This window comes from Leptonychotes weddellii, chromosome 6 (genome assembly GCF_054177405.1).
Source record: "Leptonychotes weddellii isolate Sample4059 chromosome 6, ASM5417740v2, whole genome shotgun sequence".
NCBI classification, from domain to species: domain Eukaryota; kingdom Metazoa; phylum Chordata; class Mammalia; order Carnivora; family Phocidae; genus Leptonychotes; species Leptonychotes weddellii.
The window spans coordinates 28,588,641-28,605,524 of record NC_138374.1 but is presented as its reverse complement, the minus strand read 5'-3'; the positions used below and the strand labels follow the sequence as shown (position 1 = coordinate 28,605,524).

Genomic DNA, 16,884 nt, shown 5'->3' with positions numbered 1-16,884 from the left:
GGAGCCTTAAAGACCTGCCCGTCTGCTGCTGCAGTATGGAGTGGAGAAACTGGCCTAGCCTTGACATTATCGTCTTCCAAAAAACCAGGGTCACTGGACGGTCTGCAGACTACGGATTTAGCCCACTGTAGGGGTGTGAGGAATGGTGGCTGCGGGAATGCTTTCACTGTCCTCCTTGCAAAGCCCAAGGAAATCTCTTTTTTATTTATTTATTTATTTATTTATTTATATTTATTTTTTTTAAACTCATCCAGTGTTTCCAAGGAAATCTCTTGTCGCAGTGTGGGTACCATGCCCAAGCCAACCTACCAGAGGCAGCATGTTAATGAGCTGCAGCAGCCTTATTCCTTCCGGTCTCCCTTAACTGTGTTTCTGAGCAGCTGTTGAACAGCTGTGGAATCCCAGTCCAGAGGTGGATGATGCACTTCCAATGCTGGATAATATTATTCTTGGAGGTGGAGGTAGAGAGGAAAAAGTGAAGGAGCTACATGTCCTGAGCACCTCTTAAATTCCAGACACCTGGCTATGCACTTTGCATAAATATTATTTCTAATTCTCTCCAAACCTCAAATGAACACTTACCTGAGGTCCTAGCTACTGAGTGGCTAAGCTAGGGCGCAAACCCAAGTGTGTCTGACAGTCCAAGTTTATTCGATTGGGTCATTTTACACCAACAAACTAGTAAATACTAAGAACCCTGACACAGTCTATTGCTGGTGGGCAGGTAAGACACAATGAGAGAAGGCTGGAGCTGGTCTCTAAATATGGCCACAGCGCTCATCCCCGTGAGCTCATGCCGCTTTTCACATTAAGGGGCGGAATCTATTTTCTTCCTCTTGAAGGTGGGCAGGCCTTTTGGCTTGTTTTGACCAAGAGAATGTGGCAGAAGTAGCATTCTGGGTACTCTGAGTTCAGGCCTTAAGGGGACTGGTGGCTTCCGCTTCTTCCCTCTGAGAAGCCAGGTGCCATACTGTAAAAAAATCGCAGGTCAGACAGCTAAATGGAAATCCACGTGGCGAGAAAAGCCACATGGAGGCGCATGTGACTACAGCTTTTTTTTCGGACCACCCAGGCCAGCCCAGCCCAGTTGCCAGATGAATGCAGTCAAGTGAGTGACCCAGCTGATGTCCGCCAAAGAAACACCCCACGGAGCCCAGTCAACCCACAGAATCATGAAAGATAACAAATCACTGTTTGAAGTCACTAAGTTTGGGAGTGGCTTCAGGCAACAATAAATCACTTAGGAAGGGAAAATCCAGTGTGGTATCTACACCACTGTGGTGCCAACAAACCCCTCTGGTTTCATCCTCACACCCTATGCTCCATTATTCACACTAAGCGCTGGTCATCTGTGGCCAAAACGAAGTGTCATTGAGATTATGAGATGTCTTGAGAGTCGAAGAAAGCACAAGTCAAAATACTTCGAAAAAGCAAAGCAGGAAGCCACAGATTTTGAAGGAAGCCCTGCACATGGTCCCAGCAACGTGTTGTGAGATAGAGAAACAAATACACGTTTGTCAAAGGGGGTGAGGAGTGTGGGAGCTAATGAATCCGCCTTTCTCTGAAAGAGGCCAAACTGATAAAAGGGGGATCAGTAGCCCAACAGAAAAATGGGCAAAAGACAGGAAGAGGCCAATCACAGACGTGCATCCCTACATCACTGGAAAGGCAGGAAAAGATGCTCAAAGTCACCAGCAGTCAGGAAAATCCAAATTAAGTAATAATAAACTCCTGTTTACGTTATTAAAAACATGAAGAGCACCTAGTGCTGGAGAGGATATGGTGAAAGGGGCACTTCACAAGTTGCTCTGGAAATGTGAATGGCTTTACCCTTTGAAACCCATTCCAGGAACACCTGTTAAAAAACATCCCAAGAGTGTGAGGATCTAGGTTCAGGAACATCTACTGTAGCATTGCTCGTGATGGGAAAAACTTAACACGAAGTGAATGTTAACTGATAAGGGAATCATTGGATCAATTATGGCCCACCCACGCCAGGAATATTTTGCAAAATATTCGGAAGAATAAACTGAAGTTATCACCAGTGCATTGGAGGGGTTTCTTATGACGTACTGCTGAGTGAGAAAAGCATGATTCATAAAAAGCACGTATCAAATCTGATCCTGTTTTGTAGAATGATGAAGCTTCTATTTGCATGCATGTTTATATCCCTACAGAAGTGTCTGTGTGAACACATGTGCAAGGAGAAAAATACGGAAGGATGCACACAGAGCCATCAGCTGGCATCTCTTGGGGAAGGGCAGAGGAGCAATATGTGGAAAAGAGAAGGGAGGGAGCTAGCCAAATTAAAGGGAAAAGAATAAAAAAAAAAATTAAGAAAGGACATGATGATATCATTACATGTATGCATTTGTATGAAATTATATATATATGCATATGTATGCGTAAAATATAAAATAGCATTAAAGCGAAAACATAAAGCAAATATTGATTTCTATTTTATCCCTAAATAGGCATCCTTGAAAAAAAGGATTCTGGCACTTAAAAATTATTCTTTTTGACAGGGCCAGTGGTGCGACTGATAACGCATCTGACTACAGATCAGAAGATTCTAAAAACTATTCCTTTTGACACTGTGTGTCAACTATACCTCAATAAAAAAAATTATTCCCTCTGCTCTGCATTTATTTTATGTAGAAGAAGCAACGTTGGCAGTAGTGAGCCCTGACTCCTGCAGGATGCTAGCCAGACCGAAGTCTAGCAGCCTCTCTCCCCCAGCACGGCTTCTGAATGGGAAAAACTCCTCCAGTTGGAGATGTATCCAGTGAGACGCCCCCCGCACCTGTAATCTCCAGCCTAGAACCTCTTAGAACCAGGAAAGCACACGTGTGTGAGTGTCAGTGTGCAGACACGCAGAGGCAGACTTCCAGGCAGGCACCTGCTGATGGGTGGCCCTGCCCACAGATGGCCACAACCTCACCTGCCCTCTCCCCCAGCAACCCACAAGGTCTCTAGGCTACACCCTCCTCCCAGCCCCGCTCTCAGCTTATTTTCCCTCCTTGCCTCCCCTGCCCACTTGTTCTGTCAGACTCCTAGTTCCCAAAGCCTCATGATCCCTCCTGTCGGCCCTTGGGGGCTGCAACTCACAAGCCAAGCACGGTGAGAGAGGTCAAACCCAGATGGCAGAGTTTAACTGAAGACCATACGGTCCCGGAGCAGCCAAACACCACCCTCAGCCAGTCCATCCTCAACAAAAGGACACACTCCCTCATGCCCAGAGACTTTGGTGCTCCTAGTCCACTAAGATCGAAAGCAAAAAGTGGAATAAGAGGTTTCCAAAGCTGGGGCACCTGGGTGGCTCTGTTGGTTAAGCATCTGCCTTCGGCTCAGGTCATGATCTTAGAGTCCTGGAATTGAGCCCCTCATCGGGCTCCCTGATAAGCAGGGAGTCTGCTTCTCCCTCTCCTTCTGCGCCTCCCGCTGCTCATGCTCTCTCTCTCTTGCTCACTCTCTCTCAAATAAATAAATAAAATCTTAAAAAAAAAAAAAAAAGAGGTTTCCAAAGCCAGGGGCAGAGAGAAAAGGGAAGTGACTGTTTAGTGAGTGTGGGGTCTCCTTTGGGGTGATGAAAATCTTCTGGAATGAAAATTTTCTGGAACGAAATAGTGGGATGGTTGTACAACATTGTGAATGTACTTAATGTCACTAAGTTACACACATTAAAATGGTTAAAATGGAACTTTTATGTTATGTGAAATTTACCACTGCTGGAAAAAAAAAAGACCCAAAGGCCTGGTGGGGCCTCACATTACCCCGTCTAGCTTCCTCGCCGCTGGTATTGGTGGCTGTCGCGTTCTCCCGGCTCTCAGACTGCTGCTTCTCCAGCCCACCTAAAGGAATGAGAAAGAAAAGAAACGTGAGGACGCATCAGCCTTCTTTGTAGGAGCACCAAGAGCCGAGGGAGCAAACCTAGTCACCTGGGGGATGACCGGGATCCCTGGCAGATCAGTAAAGATTTGATAACACAGGTTGATTGAGCACTTATCACGTGCTGGGTACTGTTCTAGATGCTAGGGCAAAAAAGAACCTGCTTTCTCATAACCACGCACATAATTCACAAATTAGAAATGTATTGCTCTCCTCCATCAGTTCAAGGGTCCTTGGAGTCAAATATACAAAGTTAAGAGGCAAATCCCAAAGTCAACCTGCAAGTCAGCTTCCTTACCCTCGCCCCCATTAGGAAGCCTGAATGTAAACAGGACACTCCCTTCTGGAGTCCCCTCATGTGGAATGTGGGAGAAGTCCTCAGTGCTGCTTTTAAATATGGGATGTGGTAAGTTACTGCCTTGGCTTAAGTAGGCATTTGGGTTTTCTCTTTGGGGTGAGTCTCATTTTAGAAATTGCTCTGTAGACTTTATATATCAGACTCTGCAGACACGGCCTTGGTCAAGGACAGTGATGCTTGTCTTTGTTTGCTAGTAGCCATTGTGTATAAACCTGGTTCACATCTGTCCCCACCAGGAAGGTGGTCAATCAGCTAAAAGTATTAGACCCACGGTGAACTAGAACTGTGTGCAGTTCCAGGCACCGGGGGATTCAGCAGTGAGCAAGAAAGATGGGTAAAGTGGGCAGCTGGACAATAAACACAAGGTAAGAAAACAAAGGGACAAAGTCCTTGTGGGTTCAGAAAATCTGAAGATCGTATGCAGTATGAGCGCTCAGAAGGGGCCTTCCCTGACCACTAACACAGAGATCTGGCCCAGGATCAGGAAAGAATCTAGACTGGGAATGAGCTTGCCCTTGGTGGGCAAGGGGGAACCAGGCAGAGAGGGAGGCCAGATCCACAAGGATATTAGGAATATAGTTGCAGGCAGGGAAGCAGGGAGGCTGATGGATTAGATACGAGGGCCTGAGAGAGGTCCCCAATGACTCCTACATTTGGGGGTTGAATAACTGGGTGGGTTGTGATACCAGGGAGCAGATCTGAGGATAGAGCCTATGTCCAGGAGAGACTATTGTACATAAGAAACCACATCCAAGCAACTACAGGACAATCGACTTTCAAAATCATTTCTTGCATTTGTTTAGAAATTTGCAGCTTACAGAGCTGTTTCCCCATACCTCTTTTGACCCCCATTAGAACATTCTGTGGCGGACAAGAGTGTAATGCCATTTTACAGAGGAGAAAACCAAGACACAAAATGAGTAGCCCAGGATCGTGCTCAGGACAGTCTTCCTGGTCAGAAGCCTGAGGATCTTTCCTGTGCCCCACAGCTCGCAACAATGCTCGGGGTAGAGTCCCAAACAGATGACCCAGTGACCTGGCCCGGGACAACCAAGGGAGCCGACCCTGCGGTCCCACAGCTCAGCCTCCACCATGCAGCCCGCCTCTTTCCCTCTCCTGCCGATGACACCAGCGGCGGACCAGGCGTGCGCTGACATTTTTACGTGCCTTCATCCTGCTCATTCCGCTGCCTTTCTGGCCAACTCCGAATCCACTCACACGCTCCCTGCAGCTGCCGGGCTGTTGGCTGCCAGCTCCCAGCCCTCTGGGTATTCTTCCAGCTTCGATATCATTTCCTCTTGGGCTAAAGTTCAGGGAAAATCGCTGGCCGGCAGAGGAATGTGGCATGTGTGGAGCGAAGGGGAGTCTGGAGCCAGAGCTCCGGGACCAGCTTCGTCTTTGCTGCGGAACTGTGGCTAAGACCTTGGGCGTTTGTATTTTTCATCTGTCAAATGGGCTGTTTGTTTTGAAGACCAAATGAGGTAATGGGTTTGTTTAGGCACTAACTCATTCAACAAATATTTATCCAACACCTGCTCCACGCCAGATGCTGTTTCTGCTGCTCAGGATACAACACAGAACAAACTCTACCCTGACCTCATGGAAATTATATTCTGATGGAGGGTAGGGGAGAAAACAATAAGCTAATAGGCAACCAAATATTTAAGCCAGTTGCTGATAGGCACTACAAAGAAAATAAATGAGGGTGAAGGGAACAGTGAATGCTAGGGATAAGGGGTTGCTGTTTCATGTGAGATAGAAAAGCAGAAGCCGGAACAGAGTGACAGAGAGACTACTACAGAAGACTGGGGAAGAACATTTCAAACTGAGAAAAACAATGGGTGCAAAGGCCCTGGGGTGGGAGTGTGCTTGGGGGTAGGGAGGCGGTATGACTGGAATGGAATGGGTGAGAGAGACAGTAGTAGGCAGTGTGGCCAGAGGGCAGTGGAGGGTCTACAGGGTTAGCTCATGTGGTGCCATTTTCAGGATTTGGCTTTTATTCCGAGGGATCTAGATGAGAGCCAGAGAACATGAGAGGGCTCTGTAACTGCACCAGCTTTGAATATGACCAGGGTTACTAGTAGTGGACAGGAGGGGGACTCAGGGGCTGGCATTGGAAAGGAGATTCCACATAGCACTAGCCCAGCATGAAGGGTTGGTAAGTTTAGATGTGCTTGGCTCCTGCGAAAGGGGTGGAACAAGGCAAAAAAAAATTAAGCCTGTAAGGATACCTGAGCACAGCCTGGGTTCAAGGTTAACTGTAGGCTGTGGCTGAGGGAGCTAAGGCCAGGAGAGACTGATATTCAGCTCTGCAGCAGGCTCGGGGTGGAGGACTTCCGATCCACCTGGCCCCCTATAATAGGAGCTCAAGCTCTGGAGTTGAGGGGAGAACAGGGGCCCCCTAGTAGCCAGAGAGGGGAAAGAATCAGTGATTACTATGTGCCAGTTATGGAGTTGAACATGCGCTAAGAACAGTGCTAAATGCTCTTCTTGTATTGTGTTTAGTAATTCTGGCCTCATAAAGACACAATGACAAAAGGGCCATAACCATCCCCATTTTCCAGGGAGGAAACAAGGCTCCAAGAGGTGAAGTGACTTGCCTATCTTGAGGGTACAGAGATGGTTAGCAATGGTGATGGCTGAAGATGGGTCCTATCTGACCCTCCAAATCTGTGCTCCTTCCCCTCAGCCTCAGGACCAGAAAGAAAAAGAGTAAGTGGGGTGCCTGGGAGAGGTTGGCTATTCTCAAGGGACTCAACAGCATTTTTTTTCCAGGAGGCCTGCGAGAGCTTGGGGCCCTGGGCAGTTAAGAACACAAATCCTTCCTCTGTCATCCTTCCTAGCAAGAGACTAGAGACTGTCTTTTTTCTCAGAAGGGCAGCAAATCTCATGCTCCCAGTACCGCTGAGCCTGGGATCTCCCTGGACTTAATGTGGTTTGGCCACTCTCCCTGATGAAACCGTTCCTGAGGCTCCCCACTGCCCTTGGGATGAGTTCTAATTCCCTGAGGCCTCCTCCACCTGGTGCCCCGGGGCTTCCTGCTACTTCCCCCACTCCCACTCAGCCACCCTGAGCTACCTATAGCACCTTGATTTCTATTTTCCTCGGCCACACCCACCTCTTCACCTGGCCAAATCCTACTGGTGCTTTAAGTTTCAGCTGGGACACCACTTCTTCTGGGACACTGCCTCACTGCTCCTCCCAGGTTAGAAGCCCTCTGCTCTGTGCGCACATACAGGGCCTGGGCTGATTCACACCCCTTACCGCAAGGTATGGGCATCTCCTGTCCATTCAGTTGGTCCTTCAGTTTGGTTTTTAGGTTTTAGCATCTTGGTGAAAGTATCCTTGTCTTGTCCAACAATGAACACGAAGCACTGTGCCCGGCACATAGCAGACACTCAATAAAATATGGGATGGATGGATGAATGGACTGATGGACGATGGATGGACGAGTCAGGTAGACAGTGCTTAAAAAGATAACTCAATCATTTCTAACTCAGCCTAATGGATGGGAAAATCCATCAGCTTTTATGGAGAGAGGGAAGCAGATATTCCTGGGACAATGGTTATCAACGTTCGCTGCAATGTGGGATCACCTGGGAAACTTTTTTAGACAAACACGGATGCCGGGTACCCCCCGCCACCCCCCCACCCAGGTTCTTATTTAATCAGTCTGGGCCTGGGCTGGGCCTTGGGATTTTCAAAAGCTCCTCAGGTGATTCTAAGGTGCAGCAAAGGTTGAGATTCACTACTCAGAGAACCTGATATTTTCTTAAAACCAAACTCTTCCTTCCCAAGCTCACCAGGAATGAAAGATGTGGAGCTGGAGACAGACATCAAACACTAAAAAAGTCATTTCTCACATCTGTATCAATGGAAAATGTTCCTCTCTTCCAGTAAAAGTTAGCAAATGAGTAAGACAGGTGTGACCGTGGCTGGAACTGCACCCGTGAGCACCACGGAACAAGGAAGAGAAATAATAGCCTGCTGCAGCCAAAGACTGGGGACAATGGGGGAGGGAGCATTCAGGGGGTGGGGATATATTTTTCCTTGGGTGTAACTGCAAGACAAAAAATATTTGAAAAAAATACATATATATGCCTGTATTTGATCTTTGGTTAATTACCTCTTCACTGAGAGGATATGCAAAGACCTTGTAGATTTCATTAGTCACAGGGGCTTATTCAAACGTCTCCTTTGCATAAGAAACCCAGGCTTACAGCTGGTCTCTGGGAAAGAATGCCCTCCATGCCTTGAAAAGAGAGCTACAGGCCTGTTCACGCTCTCACTGAAACACAGCAGAGGTCAACGGCCCGTGATGCATGGGGCCAGGCTGAAATGTTTCTATCCAGCATTTGCAATTCAATCCCACAGTTTCCTTTATGGAACAATTCACTAAATTCAGAGTTGTTCTTTTTTCTAATTCACCATATAATTCACCTCCCAAGTTCAATTAAGAAGCAATCTGTTAGCAACTTCGGGAGCAAGCTGCTTTTCTTTGGGAAAGCCCAATTTTCTTCCGCTCCCAACAAAAAGTAGCTTAATTATATGCATCATATGAGACATTGATGTATACACAACACTCCTCCACCATAATTAGTGAAATATTAACTATATACATCCAAAGACATCTAGGCAGAAAGAGATGGGCTTTTCCAAAGCCCAGGAGGACAGAGCCTTGTTCCATAGATCAATATTGCTCATTTGAATATATGCTCATGCATAGTGACTATGAATTAATATTCATTAATATGGTATTATAAACAAAACTGGATATCAATTATTCCTTCTATTCCTCATTTGTAGAGTCTAACATTATTTAGTCCTTGGTTTTCTTAAACACAAGAATAACTACCATTTTTAAAGTGTTGGTTACTTGCAGGTACTACACATAACGTTAATCTATTTAATCCTCAAGCCAACCCTCTGAGGTGGATATCATTCCCATTTTACGTGCAGGGTAACTGAGGCTTAGAGCAGTTAAGATATCACTGGAGACACACAGCCATTTGGTAGAAAGGCTGAGATTCTCTCCAGACAGTCTGGTGTCAAATCCTTTAATATTCATCACACACCACGGTAACCCTGCCAGGCCAACCTACACCCTCCATCTACTCACTTTTATTTTGTTTTGTTTTGTTTTTAAGTATTTTATTTATTTATTTGAGAGACAGAATGCGAGCAAGAGAACACAAGCAGGGGTAGCAGCAGAGGGAGAGGGAAAAGCAGACTCCCCACTGAGCAGGGAGCCTGACATGGGGCTGGATCTCAGGACCCTGGGATCATGACCTGAGCCAAGGCAGACGGTTAACCGACTGAGCCACCCAGGCATCCCTTCCATTTGCTCACTTTTAATACACGTGTATTTACAGCTCTGACCCACCAGAGGTAGGTAAATCTATCATGAAAATGCTTTGCTTTATTTTAATGATAATAATAAAAAAATCTCTAGCACAAGATCCTAAAAATCATTTTATTACTAGTCTATTCATTCAACAAATACTGGTTGAGGGTCTGCTTTGGGCAGCACTGGACTGGGTTCCTGAAGACAGGACAGCCAGGGCCTACCTTCATGGTGCCCTCATGGCTCTCGTGCGGAGGATAAAAATCAACAATAAACAAAGACATCATTCCATGGCGGGGGGGATGAAGCACTTTGAAGAAATTAGAACAGTTTTATGAAAGACCAATGGGGGATGGGAGCCCAGGGAAGGCCTCTCTGAGTAGATGGCATTTGAGCTGAGACCTAAATGACGAAAGAGGGACCTCCATCTGGGGAGAGCATTCCAGCAAAAAAACAAAACCAAAACACAACAAAAGCAAAAACAAGCAAACAAACAAAAACCCAGCAAGTAAAAATGAGTCGCGCTGGCTGGAGCCGGGGCTGAGGGCAGCATAGGCAGGAGCTGTGCCTGAGGAATGCACAGCCAGCTTGCGCAGGGCTTATGAGTCTGATCCTCACAACCATGCCTTAAGCAGTCCTAATTTGCCATGCCCTTTGGTCATATGTAATATGCACAGCAATCCCATGAATAAGTAATATTATTCCTCTTTTACAGAAGAGAAAACGGAGGGTCAGGAGTAAGTTGTTGGAGGTCACCCAGCTGGTAAGTGACAGATTCTGCATTTCCAGTCTGGCCCATCTGACTCCAGAACCCGTGTTCCCTGCCCTCTAGCCCACACCTGTGTGAGTGTGGTCTGAGTGAGCATCTCAGGCCAGGCCGATGGATGACATATCTGCCCACCTCGGTCAGTGCAAGAAACACCTGCTCAGCGGAGGTTTCAATTATTCATTAGGAAAAAAAAAAAAAAAAAAAAAGAGGCCAAGCCCCCTTAACAGGCTGGTTTAGGAATGAACTGGTCAACCACTCTGGTAATCAATGTGTAATCCTAAGCAATTCAGGGCCAAGTAAATTTTATATCTATGCCAAATTTCAAATACTACGGAAGGGAAAGGGAAAATGAGTTAAAAGATCATTGCCAGCTTTTGTTAGTGAAATGATTTAATATCAGCAAGTGTATAATAAAAAGGGAATTTTTATACACTGCTGGTGGAGCAGGAATATAAATTGGTAACATTTATGAGGTAATTAACAAGCTGTATCAAAACAGGCAGTAAAATGACTTTGACCCAAGAATATGACTTCTGGATATTGGCACTAAGGAACTGATTGACGATAAAGACAAAGGGAAGAACTGGGTATGATCCCATCTTTTTTGAAAAAGCATCTACAAAAAAGATGGGGGAGAAAAGACTGGATGGAAATACCCACAATGCTCATTGTGATGATCTCTGGTTTGTGATGTTTGGGTGAATTTTATTTTCTTACATATTTTTTGTAGTTTCTAAATTGTGATTACTTTTATAATCAGGAAATAAAGGGATTTTCCAAAAGAAAAGTTAGATTATAGCACACACTTGCCTACGAACATGTGCTCTGCACTTTGTCGTGCACATATGCACACACACACGTGTACACATGTATGTGCCCGCGCGCACACGCGCACACACACACACACACACATACAGGTGGCTGCCAGGAAAACCCTTCTCCACTGGGAAAGCAAGAAACATAGCTGTGTTTCTGCAGATGGAAAAGTTGTGGTCCAGTCAGTTTTTTTGCTTTTCTGTTCTGACCATGGAAAGAAAAAGTAATGAGTCCACACCTCAGCAAGATGGAAGGCAGGAGAGCTCATGGCTGAGAAGTGAGGGGGCCAGTCAGAACCTTCTCGCAGACAGTGATGTGTAGGCGATTCCTAGATCCAGCCCTCCCTTCTCCAGCCAGTCACCTGGCTCCCACCAGTGTCCAAGCACTGGCTGATGAGACCTTGGAATTTGCTCCTACTCCAGGGGGAAGCTCACGGGAGGCTTCTTAATCACGCAAATTGGAGTGCTCTCTCCCCAGGGCCTCCAGCCTGACATCCATTCTGTTTGGCGTTGGACCCTCCACCTGCATTTTTCCTGGTCCCTGACTGTTGTTACAACAAGGCCAGACCTTTAGCTTAGGTGTGATCTCGAAGTAGTCCCTATTGCTCACCTGGCTTCAAGCCTCCGGTGCTCTCCTGAGCCTGGGCTCCAGGGACTCTCCCACACGCGGCCCACGTCTTTCACACCCAGCCTGGCCTTGGCTTCTTCGAAGGCTGTTTCCATCATTTGTTGCTGCATAGCAAACTATCCCTCTCAACAGAGTGGCTTAAAATAACCATTTTATGCTTGCTTCTGATTCTGTGGGCCAGGAACTGGGGCAAAGAATGGCACTGGCTTGTCTGCTCCACAGTGTCTAGGGCCTTAGCTGGGAGAGCTCGGATGGCTGAGGGATGACCACGATGGCTCACGGGCAGCTGTATGTCTGGGGCCTTGGCTCTCTTCCATGTGGCCTCTACATACAGTCCTCTTGAGCTCTGTTGGGCTTCCTAACAGCAGGGTGCTTCCAACGGGCAGCATTCCGAAATGATGTGTCCCGATGTGCCACTGCTTTGTAAAAGCTTCTGCTTCCATCACGCTCTCTAGGGTTCTACTGGCCAAAGCAAGTCCCACACCCAAGCCGATAGTCATGGAGGAAGAGGACAGAACCAGGGAATGCCTGTGTCAGGTGAGGTGTGCCGGGGAGCATGAATGCGACAACCTCCCTACCACCTCCCTGATCTCTGTTTACCTGAGGTTCAGGCAAATCAGGTGGTTTGCAAGATGGACCTACAGCTCAAGCTCCAGAGTCAGAGTGCTTAGGATTCAGCCTTTACTTCACCATTTCCTAGCTGTGTGAACTTAAACAAGTCACCTAACCTCTTTCTCTTTCAGATTCCTTATCCATAAAATGAGGATAAGAGGATTCACCTCATAGGGTTGTTATGAAGATTAAGAGAGATAATCCATGCAAGGCATAGAACAATGCCTGGTCCCAAATCAGCACTCACAGAGTTAGCTATTACTCCGATTACTATTATCACTATTGACTCTAACTCATCCTCAGTCACACAGCCAGAGGAGGCAAAACCCAGATGCAATCCCAAGTCCCTGTGCCTCCACTGATGGCCTTTATCATACAGGGCGGTCTGGGGCTTCTCCCACACAGAGATTTCTAGAAGCTTCTGAAGGGGTGTGCTTCTAAAGCAGGAAGTGGTCAGGTGTGGCAGTGGTGGGACACTAGAGAGACATGGGGGTAAAAATTCAGACCCACAGTGTTCACGGCTGATGGTGAGGCAGCAAGAACCGAGGAGCATGGTAGGACACCAATTAAATCCTTCCCTGAGATGCTGAGGGCCAAAATTTGGACTTACAAGCTGAATGTATAAAAGGAAGATTCTGGAAGAAACTTCCCAGTCCCCATTTATTCCCTTCAGGGTTCATTGAGAATTATCAGCAATGATCTTGTTTATGTGCTTGCATGTTAACTACTTGCCTCCATGACACCCTCTAAAACACCAGCTCCATCTTCTTCAATGATGTATCCCCAGGCCTGGGATGGACCTGGCAGACAGGGAGGAGGAAGGGCAGGGAGGCCAGAGGACATGGAGGTTGGACTCCAAACAAGAAGTGATGACATCCTGAAGTGGGCAGACCACAGCGATGGAGAGGAGGGTGCTTAGGTGAGCTCGTTAGGTGTTTGGTGCGCAGCTGGCCAACAGAAGGGAGTGGAGGAAAGCCCGAGTCTGCTCTGAGACGTGATCAAGGCCCTCCCTTCCACAGTCATCATGCTGAAAGATGCCAGTGGAAAGAAACGTTTCAGACGACCCATCAGAATGGTCAACATAAGAGACTTGGGGTAACTTTAACAGGAAATGTGTCTAACTGATCTGGGAGAATTATACATTTTATTGCAATTTGTAAAGATAATAGTAAGTGAAGAAGGAGAATTCCATGTTCCTGGATGGAGGGAGTAAATGATATAAATGGGTTGGTTTCTCCAAAGGAAGTTAAGGGTTTAATGCAACCATGATCCAAATTCTAAGAAGATTTTGTTGGGATCCTCTTAGATTTTTGTAGAAATGTGATTCCTAGACTCACCTAGAAGAATAAACAAGTGAGATTATCCAAGACGTTTCTAGAAAAACCCAGAGCAAGGGCGATGAGGAAGAATGCAGCCCATCAAATACTAAACACATGAAGAAACTAACATGACAAGACACATAGGTGAATGGAGCACAAAACCACACACTACGTGATAAAGGAAACATCGCCAAAGCACCAGGAAAGAATATGCAGTAGACGGTATTGAGATTATTATTCAGAAATTAGGGGGAGGGGCATCAACCCTACCCTCAAAGAAAACCCAAATGGATAGAAAGAGTGAAGTATAAACAAACAAACCACAGAAAAACAGTAGAAAAAATACGTTATTTCCCAAAGTTAGAGTAGGAAAAATTTTATATGTTCAGAAGCATAAGAAAAAGAAAATTTGGTTTGACACATTCAACTTCAAAAACTTTAATAGACTGATGAATCACAGACCTGTACCCCTGAAATAAATAATACATTGTATGTTAATTTAAAAAAAAATTTGTGTATCAGAAAGATGAATCCCCAAAACTGGAAACAAATCACCCAGACAGGGGAAAATGGCTGCATTGAAGGTAACAATGGGTATCATCCGTATTATACAAATAGCTCATGCAAATCGATGAGAAAAACTGTCTCCAGTAGACATCGGATAAAGGAAGTTGGTGAACACGTCATAGAAGAAAAATCTAACTGGTAGGTAATTATATAGAAGTTTACCCCCAAGAAATGAAAATAAAAGCAAAATGAGGTATCTTTTTCCAATGATTTAAGTAGCAAAATAATGAGATTAATGGTAACAATTGTGCTGAGTCTGGGGGAAAGGGAATTCTCCCTTTGTGAAGAGTTGTTTACTCAGCAACTTTGGTGAGCATCACAGGACTAGGCACTGAGAGCACACAGACACATGATGGTTCACAGAGCTCACTGCCTGGGAGAAAAGGAAGAGATCTGGGCATGTGGGGGCTTCCCAGAGAAGGGGTGGCAGAGTTTGAGGGAAAGGCAGATGGTGAGGGGCAAACACACTGCAGGCCCTGGGGTGGTGAAGAGGACAACATATGGGGGCAGAGTCCTCAGCCCAAGTCCCACCAGAGTGTGATCCCAGTGTGTCTTTCCAGCTTCTCTCCCCCACCTGCCATGTCCCACCGACCTGCCAGCCACCCTGAACCACTCGGTTCTCCCTGCCAAGCTCCCCCTCCATGACTGCATTCAAGCTCTGCCTTCCCCCTGCAACACACAATCCTTCCAGCTACAACCCTAGTCAAAGTCCTTCAGGCCCAGCTCTACTTCCTCCACGATGCAGCCCCCTCCTCTGTGCGTCATTTACATCTCCTTCATGGCCCTTTATTCGTTCATTCATTCATTCATTCATTCGTTCCCTCATTCAACTAGCTCTTATGGGGCACCTCTCTGTGCTAGGCATCGTACCAGGGGCCAGAGATAGAAAAATAGACCAGACCCAGTCGTTGCTCTCAAGGAGCTCCTGGGCCCGATCATACCAAGCCCACGGTATAACTATTTGTGAACCAAGTCTGTTGTTCCTAACAAGACACTTAACTCCTTGGACAGAGATAACACCCTGTGTATTTCCCCCATGCAGTTTTTGTGACACACGCATAACAAATATGTCCATCCGAGTTGGACGGAACTGGATTGGCGAATGTTGGCATATATCATCCCAGCCAATATTCACTGCCCCTGTGTGGGGTGAGGTATTGTTACTGTTGTCCCGATTTTACAGATGAGGAAACCAAGTCTCAATGAGGTAAAGCACTTGATCTGTGGTCACCAGCTTGTATGCAGCAGAGCTGGGAGGGTCTAACCCCCAGCCCTCAGTCTTTGCCTCATGGTTCTGCCCCTTACTATGTGAGAGGAGCAGAGAATGAAGAGGAAACCCCAGATACTGAAGAAAGGGTTACCTAGACTTGAGGGGTAGGATTCTCACTACGCAGAAAGTTCAGAAGAGGCACATGTGTATCCTCATAGAAAAATCTTAGAAGGGTTTTATCACATGGCCTCTGCACAGATGACCAAAAGACCAGTAAAGATTTACAGATGTCTCACAGAGCAAGCCCCATGGACTGGGTCACAGAAAGAGTAGCAGGGAACTCAGGAAAACAAAGATAGGAAGACCAACCCAAGCCCTCTCCAGGGAACTAGAGGAGAGAAGCAGAAAGGATCACAGAGCTCCATGGCCTGTCTTTGTTTGACCTTTCTGGAGAGACGTCAGCTCGGTTCAAGGAGAGCTGCAGAGTAATGGCTTCACCTCTAAGAGATACTATAGGTAAACAGAGGTTAAGGTGACTGGGGTTTTTCCGATGGCATGATGGCAGATGTCAGTGAAATGTAATGGCCCCTTTGCTTCCGAGAAGTTAATATCTATTAATGGTCCCATCCCACTGATTCACTAGGGCACAAAGATCCTGTTCTGATGCCAATGCATTTGCTGGGCCATAAAACATGCCCTCCAAGACACTGAGTGTGCCCTTCTGTCTTTTTCTATGTTTCTTCCCCAGTACCATGCAGAGCCCCAGACAGGGCATGCTGTATTGCAAAGAGGTGCCAGAGACTGAAAGTTCAAGAAAAGAGCCTCCAGAAGAAGGATCTTCTTTCAGATTACCAGGCAACAGTTGCAGCTCTGGGATCCTCCTCCCTTGGTGGAGAAGAGAGAAGTGGCGTGGTCAGTGCCATGGGATCTGATTTAGGGCCCAAGGATGGTATCTTTACCCACTGGCCCAATACACAAACTCAGATGCTAGAGCTGGGGGGCCAGGCAAGCAACACATCAGAGTGCAAGAGGCCGGCTGCGAGAGACAAAGAGGGCTAGTGGGGTCTGTGGCAAACCGCAGAGCATGCGCTCCTCCGGAGGTCAACCCATCCTTACGCAACTCCATTGATTGTTGCCATGTGGAAATGTTGGACCAGCGTGGCCAGATCTCCCAACTTTTCAAGAGAAGCCAGACTTAGTTCCGGATTTTTATGAGAAATCTGATTTTTTTTTTTCAAATGTTGGCAGCAAGTTTAAAAATGTGAGCACTACAAAACAAACAAAACACATCTGCAGACCAGATTTGGCTGGTGGGCTGACCGCTTAGGACCTCTGGGCTGCAGAGTAAATGGGAAAGCCATGCCTCTAGGGGGT

The 16,884-nt window shown here is 46.6% G+C and overlaps 1 protein-coding gene across 1 annotated transcript in view; it reads right to left on the bottom strand.

Moving 5' to 3' along the window:
• The window catches only part of TLL2 (tolloid like 2), a 115,393-nt gene that overhangs the window by 62,390 nt on the left and 36,119 nt on the right, over positions 1–16,884 (bottom strand). The window contains exon 3 of the mRNA XM_081823729.1: positions 3,774–3,851. Within this exon, the coding sequence (XP_081679855.1) occupies positions 3,774–3,851 (78 nt within the window). The remainder of the gene's footprint in view (positions 1–3,773; positions 3,852–16,884) is intronic.